A 19,602-nucleotide genomic window follows, 5' to 3' on the forward strand; every position below is an offset into this window, starting at 1 on the left:
CTGCTGGTTAAAAAAATTGAAATTTTTATTTCATGTGGCTTGAGCAGTTTTATTCTTCTGTTTGAAGAAAGCTGTGTGTGATGTTTCTTAGGTTGGTAATTTATGTAAATGAAATTAGAGAGATTGGTGTGTTGAAATGGAACATGAAGTGACAAGAATAACATGTGGTATTCATTTATTTTAGCAAAATGACTAATTAGTGCTGTAGGTAATTATAGCACTCTACAGGCCTCAGGTGGAGTGGTTAGCACAGCATGCTATGACACTAGGGGTCCTGTAGTTGAATCCTGGCTTGGACATCAATGTATCTACCAATCCCAGAAATTTAAAATTATTACTTTTTTTCTATAGTATTTTTGAAAAAATAAATATGCTGACCAAGGCAGTAATTTATTTTATTAAAAACATAAACTGCCACACCCCACTGCCCATAAATGCAACCGCCCCAGGTGCAAGACCTGCCCCATTCTTATTACCTCTCACACCCTCCAGGTGCACACAGCCACTGGCAAATTTACTCTGCCATGCCTCAAACCTTATCTACATCCTCACCTGCAACATCTGTGGTGATTTTTACCTGGGGGAAACATCAACGGCCCTCAACCTCAGCATCAATAACCACCGCTCCTCCACCCACAACCTGGACTTCACTGTTGCCGTCCACACCAACCACCACGACATCAGTTTCAACGACTGCTTCCGGGTAGCAATCATCCATCTCCTACCCCAACCAGCCAACACCTCTGTTCGCAAAAGATGGGAGAGGGCCTATATATCGGCCATGAGTGCAACCACTCCACCTGGCCTGAAGAAGGCCACCCAGTAATGCCCATCCCTCCCACCCTCCCTCCCAACTCATCCTACACACTCACAGTTTAAGACTAGCCTGGTGACAAAACATTGTTTTTTTGTTCTACGCACTGCTTCTTCGATGGGGACCTGGCAACTCTGCAGGGCCCCAACTTCCGGTTCAGTTTTTCTCCTCACACCGATGATGCTACAAAGTTAGCGAAAATTTTGAATTTTTCCAAGAAAATAAGCTTTATATGTACTATATAATAATATTGTAAGTTTTAAAGAAAGTGTAAAAAATGTTACACAAAATGAGAACACTGAGCTTAACGTGGACACAAAGATTCCAAGGAGACGGTTAACACCATTTATCCTGCCTAGTTATACAACCGGTTATGCACGGGATGCATGTTGTGGCAAAAAGTCTTTTAAAAAATGGTATTTTCTTTTAATTGTGCAAAGTCGTTGCTCTTGCATGAAATTCTTACAATTTTAGTTCATAAGAAACCCGTTTGCAGGGAGACCTACGGAAAGGAAAACAATCTCATTTATTGCAAGAAGTGAAACTCGGAAGAATCTTGACTGGCGCGAGCAAGACAGGAGATAATCGGACAAAATGAATATTGGATTTTATGTGCGTTCACTAGAACATTATCCGTTACAGGAATAACTGTTAAGAGAAGATTCTTGGGAGGGAACACAACCTTTCCCTGGCACAAAACAAAACAAAAAAATCAGGGCTGTATATTTCGTTCTGGTTCGGCTGTCTAAAACACATCGTAAAAAGTCACGTATTCTTTGTTTCAGTTAAAACGTATGAAGTGGGAAACTGGAGTTGCAACATACGTAAGATTGATGACAACGCATTAAGCAGGTTGACTATCTTTAGTTGGCCTATGCAGCTTTGATTATCTGTAATGGTTCTACAGGGCACAAAGAACACGCTTTTAATGAAAGTGGTTACTGGAAGTTGTCGGCTACCAATCCAAAAGTTGCTCGCTCACGGCAAATTGCTGTATCTCTAGCTCAGAGCTAGATAGATGGGTGAGACTTTCAGGTGCCACGCGTCTTGTATTTTGGAACATTCCTGCGATCTTATCTCGCATTTCTCATCTAGCACTGGTGAATATTTCCAAGGTGGCGCATTCAGCGGTTAAAGAGCTTGACCTCCCATGCACATTGACAAAGAATGTCAATGTCCAGCGGGCATTTCGGGCTGCTTCCCTCGAGTTGTCAGCATCTCTTAGGACAAGGAAACATGTCAAGGTCAAGTTAAAATAACGTCCAAGCTCTCTCCACATTCGATATTCTCTTGTCGACTTACGCAGGTGTCTACTTCGAATTAAGCGAAACCAGTTTTGCGGAAGGGTCTTGGAAACAACTTCGTATTAAAAATTATCTGTACTGAAATACATTATAAATCCTATCTTATCGGCTGGTGAATGGGAATAACTTCAGATTAAAGGGTACTTTGTATTAACCAATACATATATATATATGGAGTGTTTAAAGGCCTTAATGGAAGAAATCTTGTGTTGCTAACTGCTAGTTTGAGGGTCCTGAATGTGCCTTGTATAAATGTTACGTTAGTCCCGGAAAAGTATATACAGTAAAATTGCAATGGTACGTTTCGGGATAGTACATTTTTTTTTCTGGCAGTCCCTGCTAATTCCCATAAGGCTGCGTTCTATTATATTTCAGTTATACGTTCAATGAGTTTAGTTCCAGCAAGAAAAATACTTGAGTTATAAGTTTTTAAATCTGCTTGCTGGAAAGAATGCTGCTCTTGGAATTCAAGATTTCCGTGATGACATCTGCCACCCGTTCCATACAGGTTTTTTTGTCAGCTGCAAACATAGAACCAGATTCTCGACTTCTATTCTATTTCTATTTTTGTCCCTTGCATGGGAGAGAAGGGGAGGGGCTATGCACGCTTGAACAAGATTGGCCCGTTCTAAATTATCCTGCTAAGATTGGCCCGTTCTAAATTATCCTGCTTTTGTTCTTTGCATTTCCTTCGGCAAGTCATATCTGCCTGAAGCAGATCGGAGATTGATATCTTTCAAGCTGTCAGACAAGTCACTGGCACCACACTTACCAGCCTGTCATAAACATTATAAACAAGCTGAAGAAAGGGAGGGGGAGTCTACAGCAGCCTGCAGGGGTGGGGGAGTTCAGCTGGGTCTCATTACAGTCATATTTAAAGATAATACGGTTCTTGAAGACGTTGCAGTACTTTTTATTATGCAAAACTAAATCGCAGATAAACTAATTATTGAACACTGACTTATTTTTAACGTGTGAATGTTTTTGAAGTAAAGCAGCGAGCATTCACTATGTGCCTTTTTCTTTCTGCAAGTGCCATTTGAAATGAGCACACTTTCTCTTTTGTTACTATGGGATAAATTGAACTAGAATTGCTGAACCACTGCATATTTGTTAGAAAATTAAATTCTAAATGTAAGAATGAACAAATGGGAACAGTTTAAGTAACTTTCGACAATTATGTCTAGGGGGGAAGCGGGGGCAAAATCCGAAAGTTTGAATTTTTCCGCAATTTTGCAAAATTTTTGAGCGCTGTAATTTCCTTCTTTTTTTCAAATTTGCGGCGGGAGCATTACATATGTTCATAGAGTGGTCTTTTGTTGTTTGTTGTTCAAAATTTGGTCCATCCAGCATCCATAGGGCTGATGCTGGAAGCGAAATTCCGTAATTACGCAACATTTCCGAATGCCGTGAATTCAGTTTTATTATATTTTTTTATCGAGGTTGCGGCACTAGCATTATATATCCTCATAGTGGTATTTTATTGTCTCCCTCAAAATTTGGTCAATCCAGCGTCCTTAGGGCCAACGCTAGAGTCGCTATTTAGTAATTTAGGTGCCGGCTTCAATGGGATTACAGGCTTGTGAGGCTCTGTCCGCTAAAGGTATTTAAGTCCACTTTATGCACAGAAGGCTAATCGGGACTGGACCTACAGTTTAAAGTGCCTCTACCTGGTATTTTACCGGAAACCCTGGATTACAAAACGATGACGTTACCATGACACAATCGGGGAGGCAAAAGAGAAATGTATACGTAACCCCCACCCCCTCAAAAATCCTGGGCACGCCACTGACTCTAAGTGTTCAAAAGAATTAGTCTTGTGTTATCTGCAAGATAAGAGTTAAGGTTTTGGTGGGGATCATATTAGTGCAATATAGCAAACTTTCGTGTATATGTAGTACTCCTTTTCTTCCTTTGTGTACTTAATTTTACCATTTTTATTATATTTCAATAATCCGCTTTTCTCAGTTATAAGTTTTTACCCTTCTGTCCCCCATAAAACGTATAACTGAGATTTCGCTGTATTTTGAAGTTTTCTTATAAAAAGTAAAGAAGGAATGAGCAAAACCACATGTATAAATTTGAAGGCGATTTCCCACAATTTTTTTCTTTGTAATGTAATGTTCTGCAACACCAAGGAAAGCAGTGCCATTCTGGCGGAATTTGAGAATGCACCTCCTGTCACGTGGGATGCGTATCAGCGGTATTTGTTGGGTAAGAAATAATAGAAAATAACCTCCTGAGCACTGCAAATCCATTACATAATTTTGATACCTCTGTCTATTACAGAATAAATAAGTTGATTAAAGAGGGAGAGCTTTGGGATGCTAAGCACAGTGCTGGGAGGGAGGGGGGGTGGTGTGGCTTGGTGACTCATGGCATACACAAGTGATATTATTCTCCCCTTGGTCCACATAGTAACAAGCGATTCATTGAATAGGTATGATGTCATTCACTCTTGATCAGCATAACAATAGCTTTACGACCTACAATTAAGAAAACCATTTCTTGAAATTGATTATACGTGCATTATATACAAGATATAATTGTTTAACACTTTCCCCATCAAAAACCAAGGTGTGCATTATACAAGTTTATTTAGTTGAACATAGTTTAATAAAAGACTAAAGTTTAGTTTAATAAAAAATTATAATTTTATTGTTTTTTCTTTCAGGGAGAACGTCAGACTTTAATGTTTTCAGCAACCTTTCCTGAAGAGATCCAACGCCTTGCTTCTAATTACCTCAATAACTATTTGTTCCTTGCTGTTGGAATCGTAGGTGGTGCGTGTGCAGATGTTGAACAGAAATTCCATCTGGTCCCAAAGTTTGAAAAGAGACCAAAGCTTGTAGATCTGATTAAGCAAGAAGGTATGATTCTCTTTATTTCTCTCTTTCTCTCTCTCCAGGGTGACTAGCAACTGGGAATTGTCAGAGCATTTAAAAAATCTGGAAAATTCAGGGAATTTTAATTTGTGCATGAATTAAAATTTTTAAATTATTTCAAAGTTATCAAAAGTCATGTGAATTCTTGAGTAACAGTAATTTATCAAGATACTATTGTCAATATTTTTTTCAGTGAGTCTTTTGTAAGTTTGTTTGCCAAGTTACCTTGTGTTTCTTTCCTCCACCACTGACGCCAGCGTGCACCAATGTATTCGGCCAATCACGTTCAGGTGTTGAACAATTTCAAGTCAACTGGCTGCACGAGCCTTGTTTTTCATCATGGCTAGAAATAGAAAAAGTGCCAAATGATTTACATTTCGGCCTAGTGTAGATTGTGCTGCAAGATTTTTAGTAGTGATGGGCCGATACCGATAAAGTACCGATATGAAATTAGAAATGGTCCTTGAAGAAGCTGAAGGTTCATTGACCTCCTTAATAAATGTGTGTTTCAAGGTGATTGCAGTAAAAAGAAATTGCATATTTATACATTTACTTTTTTAGAAAGTAGGGCATGGAGATTATCTATAAAAATTACAACAAAATGGCAGAATTTTGCACTAAATTATCATATTTAACGATATATCGGATCGGTAAAATATTCTGTAATTTTACCGATAGACCAATACACCAATATGCCCATATCGGCCGATACCGATAGAGTACAGATTAATCGGTCCCATCCCAAATTTTTACTTTAAGCAATATGGGTCGTCGTGCTTTGTCGAGCCATATGGAAAGCCTTAAGCAAAAAATAATGTCAACGAGTCAAAGTATAAGTGCCTCGATTAACCTTTTGAGTCCCAAGGCCATTTTCACATGTAACCCCCTTGGTCCCGAGCCGATTTTGAGCAAAATGCAGAGTTTCAATTAAATGAGTGTAGATCGCAGGCTAATTGCCCTAGAGAGATGAGTGATATACCGTTGTATGCGGAATGAACCAGAGATTCAGACTATATGAAATTTAAGCAAATTTGGTGTATATGTGGCAGTGGGGAGGGGGCTAACTCTCAAAATTTCGGGGGAAAAAATGGAGTCCCCCCCTCCCCCACCCCAAGAAAAAATACATGACAGTGTCGACATGCACATGGAAATGATCGCTGACATGTAAGGAAGACATAAATATTTGCATTATCATCATGTAAAGTAAAGGTAAAGTAAAGCGTTCCCCTGTGCATAGCACCACGCCCATATGACCAATGTAACGTGAGTTGTACCCCCAGAAGGAATGGTCGCACGCCACTGATTCAAGCTTCAAAATGCAGTGGTACCTTGAAATGGCTTTAGCTCAGAGACAATTTGCTCTGGAGATATGAACGATATACCGTTGTACACAGAATGAATCACAGATTCAGACGATATATAATTTATGCACATTCGGCATACATATGGAGTGGGAAATGGGGGGAAATCCCCTGAAAAATATTTTTTTTTAAAGAAAATGAGTGGTTTCTCCCCTGCCTCACCGAAAAAAAGGATATGAAAAGTTCAAAATGCATATAGAAATTATCGCTGGCATGTAAGAAACGGAAAAATATTTTCATTTTTGTCATATGACCAATATTACAAGAGTTGTACCCCTGAAACGAAAGGCTTGTACGCCACTGTCTCAAGCTTCGGAATTGAGCGAACTGCAGAGTTACATTGAAATGACTATAGCTCAGAAACTAAATGCCCTAGAGATATGAAAGATATACCGTTGTACGCAGAATGAATCACAGATTCAGACGATATATAAATTATGCACATTCGGCGTATATATGGAGGGGAAGGGAGAAAACTCCCAAAAATGATTTTAAAAAATTGTCACTTCACCCAAAAAATGTCCTCGCACTTGGACACAAAACGACACCTACTCACAACATTCATGGACGAAAAGGTAGAACGCAGTGAAAAATGAGCGCCGATTCTTGCAGCTGCTTGAAATTCTATTTTTAGACAATGCAGGGTAACCCGTGTTGCAACTTGTGGACACTTGTGCTAAAAAACAAAGGTTTCCTTCAGCGCGCTTCGAAATTCCATTCTCACAACGCAGATTCAACAACCAGTCTTCCCCCTCCCCCACCCCCTGCTAGCGCCCTCACAGAAAACTTTCATTTTGACATCGGATACTGGTAAACAAGCTTCCTTCGAATGCAGTTAACTGGCAGGAGTGAAAAGCATTGCTTTAGAACAACAAAGCCAGTCTTCCTTTGTCGGCAAAAATTTTCCCTTGAAAAGAGATGCAAAAGAGAAGTCCCTTTTACCGCCTTTTCCCCTCCATTTTCATGAAGAAAAAAAAGGTGCAAGAAACATTTGTTAAATACATGTGTTAAGAACAATATATATAAAAAAAATCGAAATTCTAGCCAAAAATAGAAAAGTTATAACGTAAAAACTAAGACCTTGACACAGCGTCTCGATCGAGACGCTTGGTTCCGTGAGGGTTACATTTGAGTATCTCGATCGAGATGCTTGGGACACAAAAGGTTAAGATTTTTGTGAGTGCAAGTGGGAGAAGTGAACAGGAAAATATTCCCTGTCCAAGTGAAGAACTCAATTCATTGAAGAAGGATTAGACTTTTAAACCTGCTTCATCCAGTTCCTTTTCTGAGAGTGAAAATACACGGAAGTTCCGACAATGTGCTACATCCAAGGGGACTAAAGTCATTCCTGTTGAATGACAGTGTAACTAAAGCTGAAATATTGTGGTGCATTCAGACCGCAATGACACACAGTTCTCTGCGAACTGCAGGACGAAATTTAAATTTGTTCAGTGTCATGTTTCCCGATAGTGATATCGCGAAAAAAATGCAGCTGCAGAAAGGTAAGATAGATTATACCATTGCTTTTGGTATTGCACCTTTTGTCAAAAAGAATCTACTTGAGAAACTTTCGAAGTGTGAATCGTTGGTCATTGGATATGACGAATCCCTAAACAGAGTAGCCCAGCGGCAACAAATGGATGTATATGTTGGGGCCTGGGACAATGATTGTGTGGAAGTAAAGACACGATATTTGACGTCAGTGTTCCTGGGTCGTTCAAGGTCAAGTGGCATGTTAGAGGCATTTCAGAAGGCAATAAAAGATTTAAGTGCAATAAAATTTTGTAGATTTCAAAGGAATGTGAAATTTAAATTTCTTCGTGAACTGAAGGAGGCACTGAAAACTGAACCTGGTGGCAAAGACATTTTGGAATTTGGGGTTTACGCACCTTGTAAGTACTAATTCACATTTTTATAGGAGGCTGAGGTTGTTGCATCTGTTGGTGGCTTATTGTTTACACATGAGGATATTCTTCTCGTGGTCCACACAGCAACGGGTGATTCATTGAATACGTATGATGTCATTCACTCTTGATAAAGCTTTACGACCTACAACTAAGAAAGCCATCTCTTGAACCTGGATTGCTCTGTGCATTATATGAGAGATATAATTGTTTGTTCCTTTTCCCAATCAAAACCAGGGTGCGCATTATACACGCGTAAATGTGGTAACCTCGATCAGTCAACTAGCGGTTTACTTAGAAATAGGTACAGTCAACTCTCGATTGAACGACCTTTCACAGTTCCCGGGAAAAGGGTCGTTATTGGAATTTGCCCCAATTTTCTGCTTAAACGGAGCTCAAACTGACACACAGATGCCTAGGAAATGGTAACACCATTTATCCTGGTAGTTATACAACCTGTTATGCACAGGACGTGTGTTGCGAGAAGGAAAATAGAACATGAAAACGTTTTCACAAAAGAGAATTTAAAATAATGTTACTTTCTTTCAATTGTGCACAGTCATTGCTTTTCCAGGAAATTCTTACAATTATAGTTCATGAGAAACCCATTTGCACGGAGACCTATGGAAAGGAAAACAATCTCTCGCTTGAAGAATCTTGACACCAGTCACATTGGCGCCAGCAAACAGCAAAAGTCAGGAGATAATCGGGCAGAATGAATGTTGGATTTTATACGGGTCTACTGGAGCATTGTCTGTTACAAGATTAACTGGTAAGATTAGATCTCTCGGGAGAAACAATACAACCTTTCTAGGCACCAGACGACGACGACAAAAAAAAAAAAGAAAGAAGAAAAAAGCGGGGCTGTAATTTTCGTTCTGGTTGGGCTGTAAAATACATCGCAAAAAAAAGCCACGTTTTCTTTGCTTCAACCAACTTCATTCACCCTCCCCCCTTCCCCATTCAAGGGAGCAGTCCAAACTCCTTCCTTGACTTGCATTGTAATCCAGTGTGAAAAAGGAAACTCTCAACTTGCGATCTGTCTTCACCCAATGCATATTCTAGGACAAGTCATTAAACAGCGTCCCAGTCGAAAGTCATTTAGGTTTGGAATTGAATTTCACTTTAAACTGTATATTTAGTCCCGATTAGCCCATCAGCATAAAATGAACTCAAAACAAGCTTTATGAAACTGCGCATTTTTACATATCAAAATGGTAGATCGTTATTTACTCTCACGTTTGTCGATTAATGTTGGATTTAGGAGTATTCTCGATGTCAAACACCCACTCCTCCAAAAGTTTTCCTCTTGAATAATGTCTTTTTAATCGATACCATTCCTACATTGAGCACTTTTTTTTCTTCACATGAATGGCTCAGAAGAAAAGTGAATGCTAATTAAATTTACAGTTTTGCTTATCAGAAGGTGCAGAACATGAAGTTATTTTAACTCTAGTTTTCCTTTCTGAAGATTGAATTTCGTTATCGTCAAATCAAAACAGCTTTGCGAGATTCATAACAATAACTTTTTCCTTCGCACTGGATGAGTCATCGCTGTTATCGGCAAACAAGAGCTTTGCAGATAGACAAAACACTGGCGCCAGCTGCATCGTAAAAACAAGGAGACCGGCTGGAAGTTCGAGCAACAGGTGGCGGAAGATGAAAATCCCAGCATTTTAACCCTTAGTACCCCCCCCCCCCCCCCGTTGCATGTATGCAACAAAAAAAGTATGTCCCTTGCAGCTGCTGTTGCAGATATGCAACAAACAGCTTTAGATACAATTATGGAGGGTTTGCCACACTTATATTTGTATATTTAGGTTGAAACACTGACAGTTTGTTGGGGAACATGTTTTGCAATCGTGTTTACGAAAATTCCAAATCCCCCCCCTCCCTCCTTTCTCGGAATATGTCACATGTTTGGGCACGTGCTCTTCAGTTGACAGACACAACAAATGCTTGGTATTTACGATGCTGTTTTCCTCCAAGCTTCCAACGCTGTGATTTAGTACTGATAAAGCACGCATTCTTCTTTGTGTTTAGACCTGGTGATCCAGCTGAAGTTGTGGCATGGGGGGGGGGTAGGGCAAGGGGAGAGGGGATTGGGGGTGTCAGCTTTCTGTCGCCTCTATGTTAGAAATGCAATGAAGCTTGACGATAGCCAGAGGCCAGAGTCTAAAGCGTGAGTCTATCCAGAAGTATAGACAAAACAAACGATTGCAAAGGCTCCCTTCCCTCCTCTGTTAGGAAAGGCCTCAACACAAACAGTTCGTATCATATAACAGCTCATCGATTTCCCTAACGCACAATCGTTTCCTTCCAGACATATTTCCACAAAGAGCAGAGTCAACAGGGAAGAAATAGATTCACAGTAGCTACACAAGATGGAAGTGCGAACGAAAAAAGCAAAAGTTTGGGTTTTCTCCCCAAAGTAGCGTGAGAAGAGGGGGCAAACTCCACATTTTTATGATTTTTTCATTGAAATTGGAGGGATGCAGCCCCCCCCCGTAACCCCCCCCCCTATGGTTGGGGCATCCAAATTTTACATGGTTGTATGCACCGATGTATTACCTGCAAAACAAAAGTTATCCGAAGTAGATTGGTCCCATAGTGTCAGTTATAACAATTTTATGAATAATATGCAAATTGGCTAAAATTCGCTAGTGTTTTACGTTTTGCCTTATTATTCAAATTGTATTGCACCCACGAACATGAATCAAGTTTCATTCTGTTGTAGAAAGTCCATTCTTTAAAAAAAGCAAAAGTTCTGGTTTTCTCCCCAAAGTAGCTGGAGAAGAGGGGGCAAACTCCACATTTTTATGTTTTTTTCATTGAAATTCGGGGGATGCAGCCCCCGCGGTTGGGGCATCCAAATTTTACATGGTTGCATGCACCGATGTATTACCTGCAAAACAAAAGTTATCCAAAGTAGATTGGTTCCTTAGTGCCAGAGTTATTACGATTTTTCTCCATTATGTATACAAATTCAAATTTCCCGCTCAAAGCCTCGGCGACACTGGCCTTACTTTCGTCAGACCGCGCGGCGTACTAAGGGTTAAAGATAATGCAACTGTCGAAGACTGAGCTTTTAACAGCAGTGTAAAGAAGAAAGAAATGACCCTTGCTTTACGTTTTACCATGCAACAGACAATAATACGGGTAATATTTCCTATGCAGACAACAGCATAAAAATAACAAAATACCGGAATTCTGCAATTATCAACATTGCCGTGCACACCAGTGGCAGAGAATAAGCTGGGAAAAGGGGGGGAGGGTTATTTTTTATTTTTTTTACTGTTTTTGTTAGTTTTCAAGAATATATCCAGAACTGGTTGCCCCATTTTAGACGTCAAAGCAAAGGAAGAGGGGTGGGTCCACTTCCACCCTCACCTGTAATCAGCCCGTGTGCACACACGAGCAAGAAAATCGCCCCTCCCTCCTTTGCTGACAGGAAAAAAGGGAGAAGTCAGTCAGCCAACGGAACACTTTTTTGGCAGATATTAAGACACAATTAGGAAAACGTATGAAGTGGGAAACCGGAATTATGATGCACGTAAAATTGAAGTAAACTTTTTTGGAAAGCTGGATGACAATGCATTAAGTGGGTTGACGATCTTTAGTTCGCCTATGTGGCTTTGATTATCTCTAACAGTTCGCTTTTTTATGCAGTATTGCAGGGAACAAAGAACACGTTTTGAATGAAAGCGGTTACTGGAAGTTGTCGGCTACAAGGCCGAGAGTTGCTCACTCACGGGAACCTACTGAAATCTAGGTCAGAGCTGGACAGATGGGCCAGACTTCCAGGCGCCACGCATCTGTATTTTGGAACATTCCTGCGATCTTATCTCTCAAGGTGGTGTATTTATCGATGAAAGAGCTTGACCTGCCATACACATTGGCAAAGACTGCAAGTCAGTCAAGGTCGATTTAGAATAAGATCCAAGCACATTCGATCTTATCTTCTCGCATATCCAAGAGAAAGCGTGGCAAAACAAGCCTGGCGCGTTTGGTAGTGGCCGTCGGGTGCGGGGTAACATTGGTGCGCTTGAGGGAGGGGAGGGCAGAGGTCAAGTGCTATTGGATATCACTCAAGCATGGTGTGGTGGTGTCTATTTTTAGTTCAGACTCAATTGTGAGTGGTAGAGTGCTCGTGAAGGGCATGAGTGGAAAGAAAACCTCATATTTCGGCTGATTTCCTTCAATTTTTCAACTTTTTTTCCAAATTTTTCAACTTTTTTCTAAATTTTTCACTGTTCCCGGGAAAAGGGTTGTTACTTCTAGGTGGTTGTTATACCCAGGGTCGTAGAATCGAGAGTTGACTGTATATGTTCAGTAATGTGATAATCACCACATGTGGTATTTAATCACAATATCATTGGCTACAGTTTAGATCAAAATTAATTTAATTTCCATATTCTGTGAAGGTGTTTGTTGACATTTTGTGCATCCAATATGACTTTGCCAAATTTGCATCTCATTTTCCAATGCATGGTCCTGACAATATATATGTATAAACTTGGCCATAATAGAGACTACAATTAATGCTTAACTAACAAAATATTTTGTTTCAGGTTCTGGTGCTGAGAAGATACTGGTGTTTGTTGGAATGAAGAGAACAGCAGATTTTATCGCAGCGTTTTTGTCCCAGAATAGTCTCCCGACCACCAGCATCCATGGGGACAGACAACAGCGTGAACGTGAAGAAGCTCTGGAAGACTTCAAGTCTGGGCGTATGCCAATCCTGGTGGCTACTGCTGTGGCGGCTAGAGGCCTCGGTATGTACAGATTATTTTGTAGCATTTGTTGGTAAAATATGCCCAGTGTAAGGCTGAACAGATACTCAGGGACTTTGATTGACATCTTGTATTTTTTTAACTAGTATTTTAATTTGTAGTTCACCCAACCTATGCCTAGTCATGAGTCGTGGAACTTATTTTTGAGGAAGTTATTTTTCCATAATTTCTTGTCACAAATACCAATGTTATGTCTCCCAGTGGGATGTTACATGACCACTCCATATCCACTAAAACCATGCCACTTTGTTTGGTGATGTAAAATGTTTCTCACACAACAAATACTGAGCGTTACGGCTCCAGTAAGTTGGTAGGTGCACACTCAATCTCCCACCAGAACCCTATCACTTTGCTCCGTTAATTGAGAAATCTTGGGAAACATACATTTGTGTGTGGTTTCATGTGGCTGTCAGCATTGTTTCATGTATTATAACATGCACCATAGTTCCTTTTGGGATAATATTTTGGAAAATCTGCATGTTATACATGTGTACATATGGTACACTTTATTTTTTAAGCACAAATTCCAATAAAGGCCACAATTTCATTCTATACCAAATTCAAGCTATTTCGAGATTTCAAATGCATATACATTAACATTTTTTTTTCAACAATATAAATTTTTCGGTTTTATCACATTTGCGAAATGTCAGTCCCTGCTTATATTGATTCTTGAAAAGTGTAACAGTTGAAAGTTGTTCAGAAATTAACATTCCTCTGCAATTGTACCACATCATTGTGTGGCATATTTATTTAAAATATACAGAGTTACATTGAAATATTAAATGAGCTGTTACTTAATCACAAGATAAATTTATTTACACAAAACTGGTGCAGAATAATGGAAAACTTAGAATTTTTGCTCAATTTCCGTGGAATTTCTGCACTCCTCACAAAATACCCAAACATCCTAAAAGATCAATAACTTCAGTTGCAACTGATACAAATACCAATGGAATCAGTTTAGCCTTAGTCCATTGTAACTGTTCTGTTTATTTTTACATGTTATTTATAAAGCTGTGTTGCTTAATATTGTCATATCATTTGGACTTTATGTTAATACTGATTAATTAATATCACACCACTGAATGTTCCAAGTTTGAGCTCTACCCATAGTGTTCCTTTTCTGCTGTCCTTCATCAATATTGCTAAAAAAATATTTGTATACATTGTTTTGAATGGAATGTGTTCCCCGAAAATGCTTTGTATCATTTGAATGACTCTTTATTGTATTTCATCTGATGTACGTACGATGTCTTCTTTTCAGATATAAAGAATGTGGCGCACGTGATTAACTATGATCTGCCTACGAGTATTGATGAATATGTGCATAGGATTGGTCGAACTGGCAGAGTAGGCAATAGGGGAAAGGCGACCAGTTTCTATGATCCAGAAATTGATAGAGCTATCGCCAAGGACTTGATGAAAATACTTGAACAGGTTAGTAGCCTTTGCATACTTCCTGATGCATCTTTCTCTCTAAAAAATCATAGTACAACCAATTGTCATTGAGAGAGAAAAATCTCTTTATTTATAATTATTTTGTTTATTAAATTTTATGTTTGCAGAATGACAGAGCTCTTAGCAAAGATGAAAGTAATACATTTTATCTTCCAATTAAGAAAGTTTAGAAAAAAAATATATATATATAACCCTGTAGCCACAACAAGAGACCAAAGTGAAGGAAAACTTATGTTTCAGTGGTATATTCTTACAATTGTCAAAGATTGACAGGTAGATACTTCTTGGGAGAAAATAATTTGTAAGAGCTGTGTAGCCATCTTACGGATTAGATTTCCGTAAAATCTGTTTGTGTTTGCCATGTGGGTGGTCAAGTTTTGAAACCAGCATCCTGGAAAGGTTATTGTTGAAGCATTGAAAAACAAATGTCGGATTGTTAATTTAACTGTACTTTGCAAATATTTGATTATCTTTCCAGACTGAACAAGAGATTCCATCCTTCTTGCAAGATGATGCATCTCTAATGGGTGCCACATCATCATTCTCAAGAAGCAAGTTCGGTGGTACAGATGTCCGAAAGGTATGTACATTCTTATCCATTGTTCAGGAATTTTCAAGTTTCCCATTGACATGGAAAGTCATTTTTTTCTTGCCAGCATTGTGGGAGAAAACCACTTGTGAAAACGTGTGCAGACATGTGGGGAGGTGATTTTTAGTGAACTTTCTCAAAATGTGAGAAGAATGTGTGGAAGTATGAGGATGCATTTCAAACATCTTGTGTGACGAAAGTACATAATTAATTGCAATTGTGAAATAATAATAATATGTACATCCCATTTCGCTAGCAAGCAGCATGGTTCCAGCTGCTACATGGGCCCGTGTTAAAAGTTGCCAAATGTAGCTGTTTAAATATAGTGTAGTCCCCCCCCCTCCTTTCCAAAGAAAAAGGAAACTGAAATGCTCTTTAATACTTTCAATTCCCTTTTGAGAAGAGGGGAGACACTGTATGATTTATTGAATGGTTATATAGATAATATGCCTTAACTAGGATCCAACCTGGCTTTTTTTGAAATCCTGTGCCAGTACCCTTGCTTGTTGCCCACCTACTACCCTGTGTTCTCCCCATATACACAATAACAAATACTCAGATTCTATCATCCCTTGTTGAACTATAATTTTTACAACTTTTCAGAAAATTGTAATTAAGACCTTGTAGATACTTAATTCCTGCATCTCTCTCCAAAATATTTATATTCCTGTAATCAAGAAAGGAATATTTTTCTACGCAATACTGGGGCAAACAGAATGTATATTTCAAATTTTGTACAATTTCCACAAAATAGACACTGAAAGTGTCATGTGACAGTGCTCTGAAAAATACTTAGGCTGTGGGGGGCACACCTGAAAACATGTCACCTCAATTGTTTCATACCATGTCAAATTATGTATAATGTAATTGTCGAATGGCCCTGATGTAAGATATAACTTGTACATAGCATTATAAGGACTGGAAACTTTTTTATCTTTAAGTGTTAATGCTATAAATGTATCAGTAACAATAATTTTACCTTCCTGTTAGAAAATATTGGCCCATCTCAAAGCAGTAACTTAAATGCAAATTTAGAAATTGCACAAGATATTGAAAATTGTACTTGAATTTTTCCTTTCAATCACAATTAAATACATGTGAAAGCAAATAAGACTCTCAATTATACATATGCATTGTTACATACATGCAAAGGAAACATTTGGTGCTTTGTGCTTAATTCCAGTAATTGTTGATGTGAAGAGAAGTTGTTATAATGTGGGTGTTTGTGAAAGATGAAGATTAGGTAACAGTTCAATTATCTTGACTCATGAATGTGTGTCCTGAGTACTTTATGCTAATGGAAATAATTTTCTTTCAGTTTGGGCAAACTGATAACAATGACTTTGGAAATGCGTCGTATCAAGCTCCTCAGACCATTGAAGCAGATGAGGAGTGGTGAGAGGAAATTAATTTACCAAGACTGTTTTAAGTGACAAAAAATTTTTTCGTTGTGTGTTTTAAAATTGCATACTTTTATTATATTTTTTTTCCAAATGTAATCAAGTGCATACATATGAAACTATTATTTTTCATGCATTGTGAACTGGTGCTCGCATGAGAATACTGAGAAGAAGGTGAAGAAGTATTTTCAATTTTAGTGCAAGGAGGAACATCCTTGCGCCATGAGCTGTGATCAAGACTATGTTATGTGCTGTGTGATTGGAAGATTATCATTCCACTTTACCATATTTTGTTCAGACTAGCAAAATGTTTTTTAGTGATACTATATTGTTCGTGTTGTGTTCCTACTGAATATAAGTGCAAGTTAAGTCATTCCTGTTGATATTAAGTGGAGAATTTAATGATAAGTGCGTTTGAGCTTCCTGTAAGTTTTGCCTAGTTTACTACTGTTCATTTGTAAAAATGTGTGTTTATTTTCAGCAAATGGAATTGCTTTCCACACTGCTATGCATAAAAGTCGGATGTTTTCAAATAAACACATTTAGTTAACAAGCCATATGTATGAATTTTACCATGCGATGTAATTAAATATGCACCAGACATCTAATAGATTTCAACATTTGCACCTGGAAAATAGTGTGTATAAAGTGGAGAAAACTTAATCAGTTTTCTACTGTACAGTGGGATCCATGATTATTACCAAGCAAATTGTCCCATCACCATGTTCGTGCACTTTATTTGACCCAATAAGAGCTTCAAGAATTAAATGAAAACTCAAAACAAGCTGTTGACAACTTCACCAGCATACATGAAAATCCATCGCTTAAGAACACACAGGATGTAAGAAAAATTAATTAAAATAGTCATGGATAATTTGCATAGTAATACTCATGAATCCCACTGTACAGTATTTTCAGAATGTAAATGGCAGTGACTGGCCAATTCCGGAACTAATGCTCTGAAATAAGAAGTTGGAACATGTAGCTAACAATAACACTTTGCAATACAATACATGGGCTATACCAGATCAGAATAGCCAGGTGGGAATAAACTACTACAGAAGGTCAGTTCAGAGTTGCAGTCCTTAATAGTCTATTCTATCTATCTTGTAAAATTAATTGGTGAAATGGCAGGTAGATTATTGCATTTGCAAGATTTCAAGCAACTCTTAACACAAAAGTTCAACTCTGCTTATTCAAATAAGAAAGTGGGAACATAGTAGAAAGGTGACCCAGTTGTCTTAAGAAATGGACTATTTTGTTCCATTTCTTTTTGATATGTGGTTGAATTAAGGCTTGGCTGGACCTTTGACTCCAGGGCAACTTTTTTTTTTTGAGTTTTCCTCTTTCGAAAAATTGCTATGATATTCCAAATTTAAAAAAATACATATCCTTAGAATTACTTCTATAGCATTCATGTGAATGTTCGCATGGTTTGCAAACCACATGAAGATTCATGTGGATATTCTAGAACGAAATATCATGTAATTTTTCAGATTTTGGAATATTTTTTTTAAAGGAGAGGAGAATTTCAAAACAGTTGCCCTGGAATCAGCCGAGCCTTAATGTACGAGGGGTGTCAAAGCTGAATTTATAAAAACATCCAAAATAGTGTGTGGTCAAAAAACATGTTGTTTATTTTTCAGTGTAGCCTCCCCCCCCCTCTATTAACACTCATAATTCCAGTGTTGTAGAAGAATTCATCCCAAGACTCAAAAAAAGGAAGTTCGCAGTGCACGTGATCATCTTGTCAAATGAGTCCTTTTAACTTGATCTTCAAATGTTGAAACAGATAAAAAATCAATGTGGGCCAGGTGTGGCTGATTATTCTGAATTGCTGTTTGTCTGGAGCAGCCCTGGCAATGCGTGACGTGCCTGATGGTGCATTATCATGTAACACAATCACCCACAGTACCTGTCAATAATACCCCTCTTGTGGTAAATGGCTTGCAGCAGTTCGGCCAAAGTTTCTGCATACGATTCACCATTAATCATATTTGTGGCATGGACCTTGGTAAGGAGTGATCTTGTGGTCCCAAAAACATTAAACATCCTCCCATGTTGTTTTTTTAAACTTTTGTCTTCTTGGGTGCAGGAGTGTCTTTATGCTTTCACTGCATGGAAGCTTACTTCTTTTTGTGGTCATTATCATATACCTATGTCTTGTCCCCTGTTACCAGGTGCGGGTGCATATAGCAGTGTGCAGTGAAGGCACATTTAGGGGATGTAGGTTTAGGGTCCCCACACAGTCTCGATCTGCCATTTTGGAGGCACCCTGCTCTGGTCACATATACGTCCAGGTACCCATTGGTTTGAGACTGGGTGAGCCCCAGAGCCACTTTACGTGGGAACAAGCCTGGAAAAATTCCGACCTTAGATCACATACCAGAAGTCTCCCGCGTGGCAGTCAGATGCCCTACTGAGTAGACCATTGTGCCTTTTCTGACTTTTCAACCAATTCCAAATTTTCAAATGTTGACATGATCTTGCTTTTCATGTGGTGTCAGTAACTTTTGGCACCCATTGCATGGACACTTTTCTCATAAAGTCTTCAGTCATCAGATGAATTGTAGATTTTGGAAAACCCATTATCTCCACCTGTACAGACAGTTTCATTCAATCTTCTGTCTCAAATCACTAATTCTGATTTTTTAAGGTTTTCTAGAGTCCGGGCAGTTAAGGAGATGGTTCATCTTGAATGGATTTCCTTCCTTGTTAACCCAATTGTACACCTGGCATGGGAAGGTGAAGGGTCTTTGTACATTGAAAGGCAAAGACAATCGTAGGCAAATTGTCCATCGCTATTCTCATTACTTTTTTATTCTACATCCTGTGTTGTTTTAAGGAATGAAACTATGTTGGTTTGAAGTAGGCATTGTTCTCGGCTTATTGATAGAGGCACATATTTTTGGTAAATAAAAAAGCAAAATTTCGGTATAAAAACTGAGTCAATTTCGGGTTCAAAAGCGGTAAATAAAATAAAATATCGGTGTTATAGCGGTGAATAATCACATAAAAAATGCTATATAAAATGACATTTTGGTTTTAAAATTGTGAATATAATCCTAAATTTGATTTAAAAACTACACTT

At 38.6% G+C, this 19,602-nt stretch overlaps 1 protein-coding gene across 2 annotated transcripts in view; it reads left to right on the forward strand.

Moving 5' to 3' along the window:
• LOC146002086 (ATP-dependent RNA helicase vasa-like) overlaps positions 1-17,109 on the forward strand; it is a 35,978-nt gene extending 18,869 nt beyond the window's left edge. For both annotated transcript variants that reach the window (XM_083139813.1, XM_083139806.1), the window contains exons 8-12: positions 4,793-4,988; positions 12,840-13,043; positions 14,329-14,501; positions 15,001-15,102; positions 16,430-17,109. In XM_083139813.1, coding sequence (XP_082995939.1) covers positions 4,793-4,988; positions 12,840-13,043; positions 14,329-14,501; positions 15,001-15,102; positions 16,430-16,510 — 756 coding nt within the window. In that variant the 3' untranslated portion in view covers positions 16,511-17,109. The remainder of the gene's footprint in view (positions 1-4,792; positions 4,989-12,839; positions 13,044-14,328; positions 14,502-15,000; positions 15,103-16,429) is intronic.
• The last annotated feature ends 2,493 nt before the right edge of the window (positions 17,110-19,602 follow it).

The sequence above is a fragment of the Lepisma saccharinum genome, chromosome 1 (assembly GCF_977018435.1).
Source record: "Lepisma saccharinum chromosome 1, izLepSacc3.1, whole genome shotgun sequence".
Classification (NCBI taxonomy): Eukaryota; Metazoa; Arthropoda; class Insecta; order Zygentoma; family Lepismatidae; genus Lepisma; species Lepisma saccharinum.